Genomic DNA, 16,047 nt, shown 5'->3' with positions numbered 1-16,047 from the left:
AAGAATGGGTCAGTTGTCTAGTCTATCAAAATAAATCAAAACGAACATGTAGTCCTGATATAGCTGCAGTTTTCCAAATTCCATTGGGTAGCTTGAGCATTTTAAAAAAAGGCTATGAATCTTTGGATTCAGGAATATTCTAGTCTACCTTTTCTTTAATGTAAAGGTTTTTGAAAATGAGCCTGTTTCCTATCTGAAAATTTCATCAACAGTCATCTCACTGTTCAGCTTCTCTTGAATGTTTTGAAAAGACAGTCCCACGTCACCAAACAATACCAGTTTACATGAGCTGTCTTAAAGTGTTCAGCAGGTCACTGATGACTACATTAAATAAAACTGGTGCTAACACTTGGCATTGTAGAACTCCAATCCAGAATCAGAGCACCTAAAAACCATCTACCTCACAGCCTCAGCTAGCTGCTACGACAATCTATGAAGAATATCCGCCGCCTCCTACAGCACAACACTGGTGCATCAAGCTGCAGTACAGTCAATAGCCCCAAAAGAGGCACACATTATTCTTGCCAGTGTACATGAGGCAGAGTGTCTGACGAACTCTCATTAGGTCTGATCTATATAGCCCATCCCAAGTGTCAAGATTAAAGGTAACAAAACTATAGGTCAACTGTGACAACAGGATTGTGTGAGGAAAGAGGGATGCCATCCATCAGCCAGCATAAAGGCTATTTCTGGTCAATGAAGCCATCCGGGTGCCTAAAAACCAAACATAACAAGATCTCCAGACTAATCTGACTACAATGCAAGAAAAAACCTTCTAGGTAAGGGCTACAAAATCTTCAAAGCAACTCCTCTTGTGAATCAGCATTAACTTCTTAACTTAAAGGAGCTGAGGCAAGCTGTCCTTTATCCAGGCCACTATATACACTAGGTATCAAAAGAGCTCAACAGCAGCATGAAGACAATGCCATATGGGTGTAATCACTATCTCCCTAGTGGCTTCATGAACAAAGGTGACTGAATCTTGGGAGACTCCAACCTAGTGCTCTCAGGCAGAAGTCATACTACAGCTAATTCAATGCTACTTTATATTGTCCTGAGGACTAAATGGATACTTGTCATCTATACTAAGTCATGTATTCACATCAGCAGAAGCACACAACAACTCATTCACCTCTCTTCTTCCTTTCCCCTCCCCTGCTCATTTAAGCTAAGTAAGTGTTTGTCAGAGCCCCAATCTCAGTTTAATTTTCAGCATCACTGCAATGCTTATAAGACAGTACTAAAAACAGATGAAAGAACCAGCCTTATAAAATGATTTCCTGCCTCTTTCCATTTCTAGGCAATTGTCCATTATGAATATTCGATAAGCAAATCATTCTGAGGCCTGATTAGATGTAATTCAAGACCCAAGTTATATCCACCAAAAAAAGGTTTATCCAAAGTAATTTACTCACATCAGTTTCACTTATTTAGGTAATGTTATTAAAACCACCATACAGAAAACAGCACTTCCTAAATCCATGAAAGTTACAAATACTTGGTAACCTGCATTGCAGCACGACAGGCACAGGGATGAAGGGGGGAGAGGGAGGGGGATGGCCGAGAAGAGTGGAGAGAGCAGCACGAAGGTTCAGGGCTTCCCCCAGGCATGATTAACTCTTCTGGAGGCCAGAGTGGGACCAAAAGCTTTCCCCCCTCCCGCCCCAGGATTCAGTGTGTAGGAGGGGGCTGTTGGGGAGGAGGTATGAGATCTGGGTAGTAGGGAGTGTGCAGGAGTGTACTGGGGAATCTGAGTGGGATGCCAGGTGCATAGGTGGGCTGTGGACAACAGTGGGGTGGGGGTCAGGAATGGGTTGGAGGAGGGGGCCTGGGTGGGAGGAGAGGTACAGGAGCAGGGTGAGGGTGGGGAACTTACCTCTGCATGCCACTGCTACCCCCTCCTCCAGCTGGGGGAATGGTAGCACAGAGGAAAGCTTCCCAGAGAGGCATTTTTCCTGCCACTAACAGACACGCCCCCCCCCCCCGCCCAATGCAGCCCCCCAGGCCAGAATTCTGGCCAAAGTGACAGAAGACGCTCCAGGCAGCGCAGGCCTACTGTTCCCCCATCTGCAACTGGGGGGAAACCAGTGGTGCTGCTTCCTTCTCCCTAAACAGGGAGAGCCCACGTGCCAGACATGGCCCCAGCTTGCTTGACTCCAGCCTGTGAGGCTCAGTGCTCCATGCCCCCCCACCTGCCATGGGCCAGATGCTGGGGAGGGGGTGCTCTGAACTTTGGGCACCAAATCCAGGCAAGCCACGGGGACTTCCCCACCTCTGATTTAGGATGAGGCTTACCGGTTAACCATTAACATCCCTAACAGTAATTTTTTGAAAGTTGCCAGGATGCTTGTGCCACTGAAACAAAATGTATGAATAGTCCACAAAATAAAGGCAACCCACACACAAATATTCATTTATGTAATATACGCTCTACCTCAACATTTTATTTACATCTGCAAGTGTCTTCACCACCTTCTGCATGAAGTCTCTAATGATACTAATGTCTCAAGTAATAGTCACATCGTACAAGGAAAAGATCATATCCTCCCCCACACCCCATGCAGATGGGTTTGGCTGAATGCCTGTTAAGCCATCTGATATTCTGATCTAAACCTATTTTAGAAGCCCACTGAAGGAATTTTATTGTCTACACCAGGGGTCTGCAACTAAAACAGCAAGAACAAGAAGTCCTGTGCACCTTATAGACTAGATTTTTTTGGAGAATAAGCTTTCATAGGCAAAGACCTACTTCATCAGATGAACGTAAAATAGCAAGAAGAGTCATTTTCTCAAATTCAGTTATTAAAAAAAGAAAAAAAAAATCAATACTTCAAGAGCTGCAATGTATGTGAATACAAGACAGTCCCCAATAAATACCAAACCATACTTTTAGTAACCCCTATTTTAAAGAACAGGGCACACTATGATTTGTACCAATTAGAAAGTTTAAGGTAGTTTTACCCCTGATTGGAAAGTAAATGAGGACAAGGAAGCCACTGCACCTGGTTCCTAAACAGGAGGAAGCAATGTTCCCATCAACCCTCCACACCCATTACCAGGCTTTACCTCCCTTGAACTCCAATCTACCCCCCCAGCCCAGAAACCCAGTGCCCCCATCCCCAGGCTTAACCCTTCTCAGCCCCAAACCTACCCCACCCCATCCCCAGCATTAGTCCTTCTCATAAGCCCCGCCACCCCCATCAGCAGGATTAACCCTTCTCAGCCCCAAACCCACCCCCGAGACTAACCCATCTGTGGTACTGGCTGGGGAGCCTATGCTGGGGGGGCCCCCCATGTGTGCCCAAGAGAAGGAAAACTGGTGTGGAGGTGTTCCGCTGGCAGCGGTGAGCCGAGCTAAGCCACATCCACCTGACGGGTGTGACCACTCAGGTAGCAGGGCAAGTAAGAAGCTCCCTGCCCTACCACCGCTGAACTAATGTAACTAAATTGAGTTCATTTAACAGTAGGATCCCTCCTTGCTGGCCGTTAAACCAATTAAATTTAGTTCTACTGTTTCAGCAGCAGCAGGGCAGAGAGTTGCAGAGGAGCCAGCAGCGGCAGTATTAAAGAGCCACAGGCTGCCAATCCTTGTCTACAGCATTCCTACTTCTTCCGCCATTTGTGGTTATATTCTGCAGAAGCAGAACATAATTGAGAAAAGCCAGTTCAATACTGATGTGTGCCCTGCAAGGCTTTATAACTTTACTTGTATTGTTTACTTCTAGTTGCTTGAATTGTTCAGTAGAAACATTATTTTACAGTTTTTGTTTTTAAATCTGCACATACTAACCTCAGTTCCAATACCAGGCTGAATGCCTGAGTAGACAGTGTCTGGCGGAGGGCCCCCATATTTCCTCTGTCCAGTAGTCACATCCAGAGTATAACCTGTCCTCTCTAGCAAAGCCTGAAAAATTATTGTAAAAAGTTGTCACATTAGATAGCTAAATGATCTTTTTAATATCAAAATAGTTTGAGATTAACAAGTCCTTATGTGTGCTTTGCAAGGACTATACAGCAAGCTATAGGATTCCTCAGGAGGCTGTGCAAACTTGGCAGGAGGGAGGGAGGCGGTGGGGTGGGGGGGCAGAGAAGTGTTACATTGTACAGAAAAGTTTACAGCAAATATTTGGTTAGCTTTTCCAACAAGAAAGATGAAACACTTTGGTTTTAAGATATGTTGCTTCTGGGACACCTGCCAATACATTTCCAGTACCTTTTGTATGATATATTGAACACATCATGTTCCACCCACCAAAAGATGCGTTTTTGCAGTTGAGGGGGGACCTAGTGGCCTATCTATGTTGGGGCTGTGAAAAACAAACCTTATTTTTTGTTTGCTTTTACCCTATATGGGGTCATGCCTGCTTGGCTCTCATCCATCAAAATTCCATAGCAAGATATGTGCTCCTTGAAACTTTTGGGGGAGGGGAAACATAGCACATCTTAATCAACAATGACTAGGAGACTACTGAATTTAAATCCTGGGGCAGGGAAGAGAGGAAAGATCACATTTCCCCCCTTCAGTTGTTCAGAGCATACAGTAAATTTTATGGATGTATCCATATACTTGTATGATACAAGTCACCCTCACTTCTGTTTGCAGTCACCACTCTCCCATTGCCCAGCTATGAATGCAGTGCTGCCACCAGCAGAAGTAAAGATCAAATTAAATACAGAACTGTACAAAAATTCATAAAAGTTTTTAGTGCTGTGATCAGCCTCTGATTTGTCCGCAATTTAAGTAGACCCTATATAAACATGACATATCTTAAACAACTGTTATTCAAGTTTCCAGAAATATCTATATTACCACACATTTGGATGTTTAAAATAAAAAGCATGCAGGTCAGTGTTCCCTCTAATTGCTTCCATCTCCATTTCCCACATGACCACACAACTTACAGGAAACTTAGATGCAGCCACATTCTCTTCTTTAGTCTAATTCTACTCCTCCAAAATTATACACTTACCGCAACCAAAGTTGATTTTGAAAGATGTGCTAATTTACTAGTGGAATCACACTTCTCTAGTATGTGTCTTACATGCATTCCCTAACAGCATCAGCATGGAAAGGTTCCAAACAGTGTTATGCTACTTCAGCGTATGGAAAAGGATTTATTATACTCAAATTCATGCTACCTTTCTAGAGACAAGTTATACCAGCTTCTGTATTACAAAAATTAAATGTAAATACATTACCTTAATCTTTGCTTCATCTGGTCCCTTTGTTGACTCTTGTACTTTGCTCCCTTGTTTCTCTCTCTGCCTGTAGGTCTTCATAACTCCACATAAAAATGCACTTTTGTTCTGCAGACACAATTTATAAAGTAATTCAATTGCAGTATATGATAAAGAGCCATCTAAAGCCACTAAATCTTACACATTGCAAAAGCCAATGTGTCATGTTAAAGGTTATTTTGGTTATTACATTAAGAACATCCCAGGTGATAGTTAAAGACAATAAGGCTCCAGCTTGCGCTACAGGTCATACATTCACTCAACATAGCGATCATTCCAGCATCAGAGACTTTTGCCTTCCACTCAAAATACCAATACAAAGGATGTATACCAGACTCACAATTTGGGTTTGAAACTGCAGAGCAGCAAATATTTGCTTTATGAGAAGATGTGCCAAAACACTATTACACTTATTTGCTCACACTTCCAGAGCTCTCCCCTTACCTGTACATGCGACAGGTCACTTTCTTTAAACTGCTGTAATACAGAGAGGGCTCCTTCTTCATTAAATTCCCTAAGAGCATCAATTGCTCGCTCATCAAGATCGACATAAGCTACCAACCCTAAAAAGTTAAAGACAGAAAAGTTACAGATTTCTATTATATAAAAACAAGATGGCTACTGACTAAGCTACCTGCTTTTCAATCAAGCAACATTTATACTGAATATCAGTAAACAGAATTATGTAATTAAGCTTAAATAATGCATAACTACACAACTATATGAAGAACATGGGTACATGAATGAAAGAGTTAAATTAAAATGTATATACCTAGGCATTAAAGTAAAGTACAGTAAAGTAAACCAAGAGTACAATAGTTTCAGAAGCTTTGGGAATCCAATCTGCTTCATAACACAATGCTACATACCAGGGTTTGAAATAATGCACTCTGGCTCATATTTCCAACCGATCTATGAACCAAAAGCTTTGTGTTTCCTTCCTTTGAAAGGAATCACTCCAAAATAAACTGACAGGGAACACTGCCTATGCCTTGCTCACTTGCCTAAACCCTACTGGTAATGTGCAATGGGAGCGACCTGACTGAGGATCTGCGAAACTTAGTTACCTCCTGCCTCACGTCAAAATGCATCAGAGATGGAACAACTTGTTCACTCATCCCATCTACTTCAAGTAGTAGAGTTTAGAGTGGATTTTTAGCTTGGGAAAGTGCAGAAAACATTTTGACCAACCCACACTTTTTAGCAGCCAGAATCCAGAAACACATTATTTCGAGCCCTGTTATGTACCCCAAAACACACTGTTATTAGCTGTACAGGTACAGACCCAAAGACAGTGGACCAATTCTGAAGCGCATATGATTATGAGATTTAGAAATTTTACTCTTTGGAATATCAGTGGTTTCATGAAAGATGTGGAGTGCTCCCAGTTACAAGCAAAAAGGATTACACTTCCTAAAAAAACTTGCTGAGATTTAACAGACTTCAGTATGAATCCACATACAGAACTCTCGACACTTGGAACATTCTCAAATTTAAGTTACTGCACACTCCTTAAGTCTCCACTGGCGTTCTGAAACGCAACAACACAGAACAAGGACTGCATTTCAGAAATGATCCTGCATATTGGAAGGCACCTGTATCATTCACAAGTGAAAAGAATCAGCAGATTAGAAAATCCCAAAGTACCGCCCTGAATTTGGCCATGGTATCAAAAGCAACAGAGCTTACAAAAACCCTGCACGGTATAGGATCTTCAGTTGGTATTAAGGAAATTTCAACAAATGTGTTTTCAAAGTTACTCATGCAATGAAGTCTCACTAGGTAGGTAATTTGGGGTTAAATACTCATACTTGAGAACTCCTCACAACACAACGTAATTGCAACACCTTCTAAACTAGAATCCCACAAGTTGTTTGCCCAACCATTTACATTTACCCCCAAGCCATGATGCGGACATCATCCTAACCTACACTTAGAGAAATGCATCTTTAAGCAAATAAAAACTTTAAAAAAAAAAAAAAAAACTAACTGGAGTGACTTCCAAAAGAGATCATCCACACAAGCCAGAGTATCAATATGGATGGATAAGATATTCTGAGCTGCCATCACTTAGTTTGTGGAATTTTTTTGACTAAGGTATTCAAGGTAAGCGCATGAAGCAGTTTAATTAATGGCTCTAAATCTATTTGAAGAACACAGCACTCTAAAGAGGAAAAGGAAGCTTCCATTTATAAGATCAAAATAATGGGGGGAGTTACAAAAAACACTACAAAAATCCCTCTTCCTGAAAATGGTCCCTCTTACTGTGATTTCCAGAGACCACTTGGTTCTAGCAAGATATTATTCAATTTCCTCAATGGCTTATTCCTGGACTTTTATCAAAATGCAGTTAAAGCAAACACTTCAGGTGTAATGACTGACATGGATTCAACTATTCAGCTGGCACTGGACAGAACATAAAAGCCATAGGCAGACTAGAGTTCAAATGTAGTCCCAGGAAAGATGAGGTAGGTGCTTTTCCCACTAAGTCACTTACTCAGCCCTTAAGTATTCCAAGAGTCACTGTGAGGAGTTGACAGAAAAGTAAAAGCAAAGGGATGACTGATTTGGATTAAGAAAAATGGGCAGTTTAGTATGCTGAAACATACATCTTGTGAAAGCCTACGCAACTGATGAACCATCTCCTGAAGCAACTAGGATGTCATTCAACACTAAGGATGATTAAAATAATTAGCATGTCAGTGTCAAACCCAGTTTGCCTTCGGGGAAATTAAAGTAGCAATACATTCAAAGCTACACAGATCAAACAGCAAGAATTTTAAAACCTTAATCTATAAAATTTGAAAATGGTATGCCCTCACTTTCATAACCAATCAGAAACAAGAAATGCATATTATACCTGTCTGAAATATTTCATCAAGTCTCTCTGCCACCTTCTGTGGGAGGCCTGCCTCTATCAGTGTCTTGTAGTGTTCTGTGTGAGTTACACTGGAAGTATCCATTGGTTCTTCCTCTTCTTTTAACTGTACCGCATTACCATTCACCTGATTAGCCATTTTATTATGCTGCTGGAAAAAATTCAGGAGCTATATTACATTAAGCCAGAAAGAACTAGTATGTAGGACAATGCACGATTCATCTAGACTAATTGGCATACATGCTGCAAATGACCTGTATCAAAATTGTATTTAATCCTTTTAGGATGCAGCTCTCCTAAGTTTCAGTAAGTACAGTCCTGTAATATTGTGGAACGTGTACATGGAAGAATTTACATTTTAAGTACTTCATGTACATCAAGATCTAAACTTTACTTTGATTGTCAGTAAGGTATCTGGTTACCATAGCAGCTGGAGTGTACTAGTGTATTACATAGCACCCTTCAATCGGTGAACAATAAGCTACAACAGAACTAATGTTAACTTCATCTCCCATTTCTCTTAAAATGATTAGTTCTTATGCAGGGTACCTTAACATATCACCGGTCATACATGTTTGACAACTTTCACAGTTTCCTGGCTTTTTGTCATGACTTCTTTCAAACCCAACTTAATTTCATATGAGAAGCCATACTCTCTCTCGGCATGCTTCAGAACTCAAACAGGAAAAGTGCCATACTAAGACGTTACATTTTCAACCCACAGTAGTACAAATCTTAAAGTGAGAAACGCTTCAGGTACGAAGTTTTAGAGTTTGCAAATCGTATTTTAATGTGATATTCTGCATTTTACTATTTCCAAATGAAGCCATAACTGCAGCAGCTGTAATTAATTGTGTAAGTGAAAGACTTGATGCAACAACCAATACAGAGGTTGCAAAGACATGCATTCACCAAGCACAGTTAGGCTATGTCTAGATTTCAAGGATTTGTTGACAGAAGTTTTTGTTGGAAGATATCTTCCAACAAAACTTCTATCAATAGATCAGGGCCAAATTACCAAGAGCAGATCACTCTTGCAATCCAGTGCTCACAGAGCACAGCCAGACTGCCTGGCCACTCTCTTAACAAAATGGCCAACCGGAAGCACAGCAAACAGGGCTGCCGGGTGTCCTGGAAGCTGGGTCTGTTGACAGAGGGCCCCACAGAACATCCAGACCAGCTTTCTGTTGAAAGAAGCGTTATGCCTAGGCAGGAGTGGGATAAGACTGTCGACAAAAATGCTGCATTCTGTCAATTTACTATTGACAGAACGCCTTGGGAATCTGAACATTCCCTGGGTTTTGTCAACAATACCCTCTAGTGTAGACACAGCCTTACTGTCTTAGACAACTCCAATGGGGTTTACCTATTCACTGTAAAGCATGACTCAATTTCTCCATTAGAAAGCCAAGAGATGTTTCCAGCTCAACTTTCATGGCCGAGATTACAAACTACCCAACAGAAATATATATCAGGATGGTCAACAATATAAGATCAGCTGAGATGCAAATGGTGCAGGGTCTTATAAGACATGGAAGAAGAGTTGATGATGCATATATCAGCAATGGAATGGTAACTAGGCAGATATAGACAACCTGACAAGAACAATGCATATGTACTAGAATACCAGACATGAAGATGGTTCAAGAATAAACTCTAACGCTGAACTCTCAAAATAACTAGTCATCTACCACTGAACAAGTTTCCTAAATAAAACTACACCCATGACAGGCACAGACAATCAGCACATCAAAGATTCTAAACTAAAGCCTACGCACTGTTCTGAAAATGCATAAGGACAGATATGCTTGCTTGAACCAAATCATTCTTGTTAGGCAAACAATTCTGCAATGTATTTAGAAAATTACGGTGAATGGCAAGGGACAAGACTAAAGTGACACTTCCTTACACAAGCTACCTAACAAAGCTGACTTCTACAGCTGCATGGTATACACGTATACAATTTAAGACTATATACTTTTCTTCTTGATCATGCCACATTATGCTACTTGACAAATTCCAATAAGGTATAGTGTATGGTTTCTATTTAGTGACAACAGAACTGTACAAAACATACATGTTAACAGAACCATGCTTTATCATCACTACCCTAATGTTAACCAAGCTCATGTTATATTAAATCTCAAAACATTACTGTGATGTTACGTTTGTGCCGTGAATTACACGAGTGTCAGTAAAAGAAGAATTAAGACTAGAAATCTGCTTGTATTCCACCTTTTTTATAAGCTGCCTCTCGCCTTCCAATAACCTGAAGTAATTTTAGGTACTCTCCCTTTCAGTCTCATCCCTTCTCTCCCCACATCTCAAGCACTCTGCCAATGTTTGTAGTTGACAATAATTTGTCTTTACTTTTAAAGTCTCTTATAAGATTTTCCACAAGAAATTTGGATACACAGCAAAAAACATGGAAGTGATTACACAAAGTATACTAGTGAAACAGACAAAGCCTCAATTACAGTAATTGATGATAGAATGCTAAGACTGGAAGGGACCTTGAGAGGTCATCCAGTACAGCCCCCTGCCCTCATGGCAGGACCAAGTACTTTCTAGACCATCCCTGACAGGCATTTATCTAACCTGTTCTTAAATATTGCCAGAGACAGAGATTCCACAACCTTCCTAGGCAATCCATTCCAGTGTTTGACCACGCTGACAGCTAGGAACTTTTTCCGTAATGTCCAACCTAAACTGCAGCAAGGGAGGTTTAAGCCCATTGCTTCTTGGCCTCTCTGCGGAGAGAAGAAGTAGTTGTTTTCTCCCTCCTCCTTATGACACCCTTTTAGATACCTGAAAACTGCTATGCCCCCCCCCCCCAAAAAATCTTTTTTCCAAACTAAACAAGCCCAATTCTTTCAGCTTTTCTTCACAGGTCATGTTCTCTAGACCTTTGATCATTCTTGTTGCTCTTTTCCGGACCCTTTCCAATTTCGCCACATCTTTCTTGAAATGTGGTGCCCAGAACTGGATACAATACTCCAACTGAGGCCTAACCAGCACAGAGTAGAGCAGAAGAATGACTTCTCATGTCCTGTTCACAACACAACTGTTAGCTGTGTTACTTGTAATAAAGATATCCACAAGTCTGTAGTTTAAGTTGATGCTTTTTTAAGAGACTTTTAATAAAACTGGATTAACACTTCAAATGTCATTTTCACACAGTACTCAAACTCGCCTGATGGAAGATGGTAATATTTTAGTCATGTTCTCAGGCTTGCCTAAAACTTGCGCTGAGATTACTGGCTGTACACTTTTTGATGCTAACAATGCATCTGCAGTTCCACAGCTAAACTCTCAAACTGCACAGCACTCATTGTTTCTGTAACCTAATGAAAACAAAAGGCAGTCAAGTAGCACTTTAAAGACTAGCAAAATAGTTTATTAGGTGAGCTTTCGTGGGACAGACCCACTTCTTCAGACCACAGCCAGACCAGAACAGACTTGGCTATGGTCTGAAGAAGTGGGTCTGTCCCACAAAAGCTCACCTAATAAACTATTTTGCTAGTCTTTAAAGTGCTACTTGACTGCTTTTTGTTTTGATAGTGTATAGACTAGCACGGCTTCCTCTCTGTTACTATGTAACCTAATGGTATGACATATTTAGTGTTACTATCAATTTGGTAATACAACCCAATTAAGTTTTTACTGCAGTATTATACAAATGCAGAATGTACTTCTAGTATGAATTTTAAGTCTGTTTTACTTCATTTTAAGTGTATTCGTCAGGCTATACATACTTTACTTTGCAAAAGCACTGGCACATTTGTATGAAATCACAGTTTAACACTACTGTAATTCATGTGCACAAACCACCAAAGATTATTCATCCTTAGCTATGCATTTCCTGTGATGTTTCTAACTGCAAACTCTTCCTTAAGTGTGGTTCTACTCTGCAACATGAAGGTATTATGGTACAAGTAATTTTTGTCTCAACCATTTCCAGATGACACCCCCATTATTCCAATTACAAGCACAAAGACTTTTTCATCCGCTGGTTTTGAAAACTCAAACCAAAATATGAGTGTTAAACAGAGATTTTTTTTCCTTCATGCTTTATCAACATGCAAACTTCATTACATCCTCTAAAACAACGCTTTGACCCCCAATGATTTCAGTGGGGCTACATAGGTATAACTGAAATTCAAGAGAGTTATACTTATGCTCAAACAGGAAGATAATCCAGCTCTGCTTCACTTAGCTATGTCAAGCTCTGCAAGGGTACCAAACACAAATAAAATATGTCAAAGTGAATATTCTATAAAAATGAGTTACTAAAAGGTAGCATTTTTACTTCCATTATTCAGACCAGAAAGAATTTTGAAGTGTAAAATAAAAAGGAGAAACATTTGAGGTTGCATGTGGATCATGCCCATGATTGGCACAATTGCCAACCAACCAAACATGAAAGCACAAATAAAACTGATTAGGTGCATGAGCACAAGTAATCAAAGTTTCTGGGGGACAGGGACATTCTTTAATCAAGATGTATGTAAAGATTATAGATCCACTCCCAGAAGGATAAAGTTATTTTCGTACGTGTGAGAGATGCATGTCAGAATGTACAAAGATGGGTGGATTTCAGGAAGCACATACATGTGTACAGAGAGCAAGCAGAATATGTAAAGTTTGGGAGCAATTGTAGATTGTAAGTGAGGATGTCTTGTGCAGTGTCCATTCCATTACCTAACTGCACCATTTTGAAGTAGAAGAATGGTGTTTTTTTAAAAAAAAAAAAGACTCCATATGGGCATGGCCATACAGCAGGTTTTTTTTTGTTGAGTTACCTGCCTATGCATATCTGAAAGTCTTAGTAAAGTCAGTAATCCTCACTGAGGTCTAGTCACACGCAAAACTGGTATTCCCACAGTTTTTAGTTACCTTGGAAAAAAAAAGGAGGTTGGCGATATGCTCAAAGAACCTAAGTGGTCAAACCAATGCTTCCAAAAAAGAAAGCTCTTCTTTAGTACAAGTACAAGATGATACAGTAGCTGAGAACTGGGACTTTGTCCTTGAACCACTATTCATCTGGCTGTAACAGTTGTGCTACCATGGAGCCGCAAAGGCTTACCCAGCCATCTTTAAAGTGCAGCAGGCATAACTAAAACCCTTAATTTTTTTTTCCATTGAGCCTGTACCAAAGCCATTTTTAAGTTACTGCTTAATACCCATACACCTGGCCATCATCACCTCCTTGATAACTAGTGCTTAATTGGAGATTTAAGGGCATCACATTTAACATTTTGAAGTGCAGCCACTTATGGATTAAAAAGGGGATGGGAGTCCACTAATAATTATGTCTTACCCCAGTTGTTTTACTGAAATACAGTAGACCAGATTTCTCTCTACCTCCTCCAAAAGTTATCTTTAGCCTAAAACCATGGAAGTTCAAAGGCAAAAGATGACAAAGTGATAAGTGAATGTCACTCATAAGGGAAGGCAAGGGTTTAAAAAGGAAACTGAACTGCAATTTGAATTACTGAAGAAAATAGCTCAAACTACTGATAGTTTGGAAAATTCTGTGCACACATGCACAAAACTATAATGCACTAGTTTTAACTTAATTCAGGTAGCTTTCAACCTGGGTCTGTAGACCAAGGGTGGCCCACAGAACATCTCAAAGATTTCTAAAGTGGTCCACAGGAACTTACATGGCCACCCAGAAAAGATTCAAATGCTACGCAGCTGATCAACTGTACACCAACAGCCAGCAGCATGTGTTTCTTACACATCTGCATGTGTATCTGTGTACATAAAATTTAGTGCAAAAAGCGTGGAAAATATTGAAGGGAACATTGGTCCACAGCTTCAAATAAAATGTAGTGGTCCACAAAATGGAAAAAAGTTGAAAAACTACTGCCTAAGCTATACTTGTGATACAAATTAGTGATTTATTACACTTTATTACATAAAGGAAAACTACAAAACATTAGGGTGAATTTTGTGACCAAGCTACGGACATAAGCTTTTGCAATGAAGTTACTGCCTTTCTGCAAATTAAGAGCTTTGCAGATTACCAGGATCCTAGAACAATAAATAAGATTGTTAAAAAGAATATTTAACCACACCAACCTTACTGAGTAGTCATTATTAATTTGATTTTACCCCATGATATGGGCAAGCACAGGGACAAATTCCCCAGATCTAGAGGGAAGGGGGTTACCATCTCACATTAAGATGCTATGATCATATTCCCTCATCATCACAGCATGAAAGCCTAAGGCTATAACTTCACTGAAAACTTAACTCATATCACATTATCTACATGTGAGTCAACTCCCTCTCAAGTTAGCCCAACAACATGCCAGATGCACAGAATGATTCTGAAGGCTTCTTTACACTTAAAACCCTGCAAATGCAATACTGAAGGGCTTCAGTAAAGATGATACTTATGCTAATGAGACAGTTTCTAAGGGGGAGGCGGAATGATGATGAACAGGTGAACTGCATAGCTCACAGATATGCACTTTTTCACACCTCTGATATAACTACAGTGTTTGATCTAGTTTCCTAGCATTTATCAGGTGACAGATAGCACTAACTATCCTGCAACTCAAGTTTCAAGTAGTGCTACACCCAAATTAAGGATGTCAACAGCGCTCAAGTGAACTTTAATATTATATCTATCACTCAAATTAACTCTGGAGTGAAGACATACCCTAACATCCATGAATTTATCTTCCACAAAAAATTAAAAAAACCACACACACTTCAGTCCTCTATCACTCCACAATAATGACAAAATAAATCTATTAGTGTTTTGGCATATACAAATATTACTGAGATTCACATCATAACTACCAAGAGTAAGCAGACAACTAAACAGATGTAAAATATTTACATGAAAAGCAATTTTCAAAGAAAAAATTCATAAAGTAGTATTTTGCTAGTCTGCAAACCCCATAAATTGCACAGAAAAGAATCTCTTCACAGATTTTTTTTTAAAAAAAGCACTGTAATTTATAATTACTGAAACTCTCTTATTCCTTGAAAATGTTTGTGGCCATCAAAATGACCTCCACAGCACAAAAGTATCAAAGCTGCTGGAACCTCCTCTCTCAGTACTAGGAGAGAAGACAAAAAAAGATAAAGAAAAGTCTAAGCAACTTCCTCTAAACAAGTCTATTCTTAACTACAGATCAAACAGGGTGACATTCAAAGAGTAATGAATATAACAAGACCACTAAAACGCAGTAAATCCACGTTTCCTAATTAAAATGTTACCAACTGGAAGTCTGCTAAAGTTCACCAAATAAAATGCAGTTTCAAACTAACTGAATCCCGAAGAATTTTATCTTTCCAGTCAGAAGCAAAAATTTATCATCTAGAACAAAACAGGTAAGTGGTAACTTGAATGATATGAAATAAACGTAGCGCAAAATTTAGCTTACTAAAACCCAAACTATCGAAATACAGGCCAGGAGTGATTTTACAGGTAAAAGAGATCTCTTCAGCATCACCATGATAATACAGAAAAATCAGCATGAAGTCTACATATTCCTTAGTGAAGCCGCGCCCAGGCGGTAGTGGAGGTAAAGGGTCTCATCGGGTCAGCAGCCGTGGATTTTGCCTCCACGAAGCTTCCCTGAGAGCTGCTATGCAATGACACCGGCTGAGGAAGCACGCTGCCTTTTACCCACGCCGACACAAAGAGAGCGGGACGCCGTTAAGCCCGATGCGGGGCAGAGAGCAGGAGCCAGCCCTGCCTCTCGTCGTGCAGCGCCAACCACACGCAGGGACCAGCCCACGTGGCGGAGCGGAGCAGGTGAGTCTCCTGCCCCCGAGCGGCCCCGCCGCCAGGCCCAGCACACCTCCCCCACGCACGGCAGAGAACCAGCCACCGGGCAGGCCGTGGAGCGACAGTCTCACCCCCGTGTGCTACTGGGGCCTGAGCTGCCCCGCACCCCCACCGCCAT

At 40.5% G+C, this 16,047-nt stretch overlaps 1 protein-coding gene across 3 annotated transcripts in view; it reads right to left on the bottom strand.

Annotated features, from left to right (window-relative positions):
* The window catches only part of HNRNPR (heterogeneous nuclear ribonucleoprotein R), a 47,241-nt gene that overhangs the window by 30,830 nt on the left and 364 nt on the right, over window positions 1-16,047 (bottom strand). The window contains exons 2-5 of one of the 3 annotated variants that reach the window (XM_074976284.1): window positions 8,099-8,264; window positions 5,683-5,801; window positions 5,200-5,307; window positions 3,791-3,904 (exon numbers count right to left, since the gene is read on the bottom strand). In XM_074976284.1, the coding sequence (XP_074832385.1) occupies window positions 3,791-3,904; window positions 5,200-5,307; window positions 5,683-5,801; window positions 8,099-8,264 (507 nt within the window). Of the gene's footprint in view, window positions 1-3,790; window positions 3,905-5,199; window positions 5,308-5,682; window positions 5,802-8,098; window positions 8,268-16,047 lie in introns of all 3 variants that reach the window. The other 2 variants (XM_074976283.1, XM_074976285.1) reach the window with 2 other exon arrangements.

This window comes from Carettochelys insculpta, chromosome 24, assembly GCF_033958435.1.
Source record: "Carettochelys insculpta isolate YL-2023 chromosome 24, ASM3395843v1, whole genome shotgun sequence".
NCBI lineage: Eukaryota > Metazoa > Chordata > Testudines > Carettochelyidae > Carettochelys > Carettochelys insculpta.
This window is presented reverse-complemented; position numbering and strand designations above follow the sequence as displayed.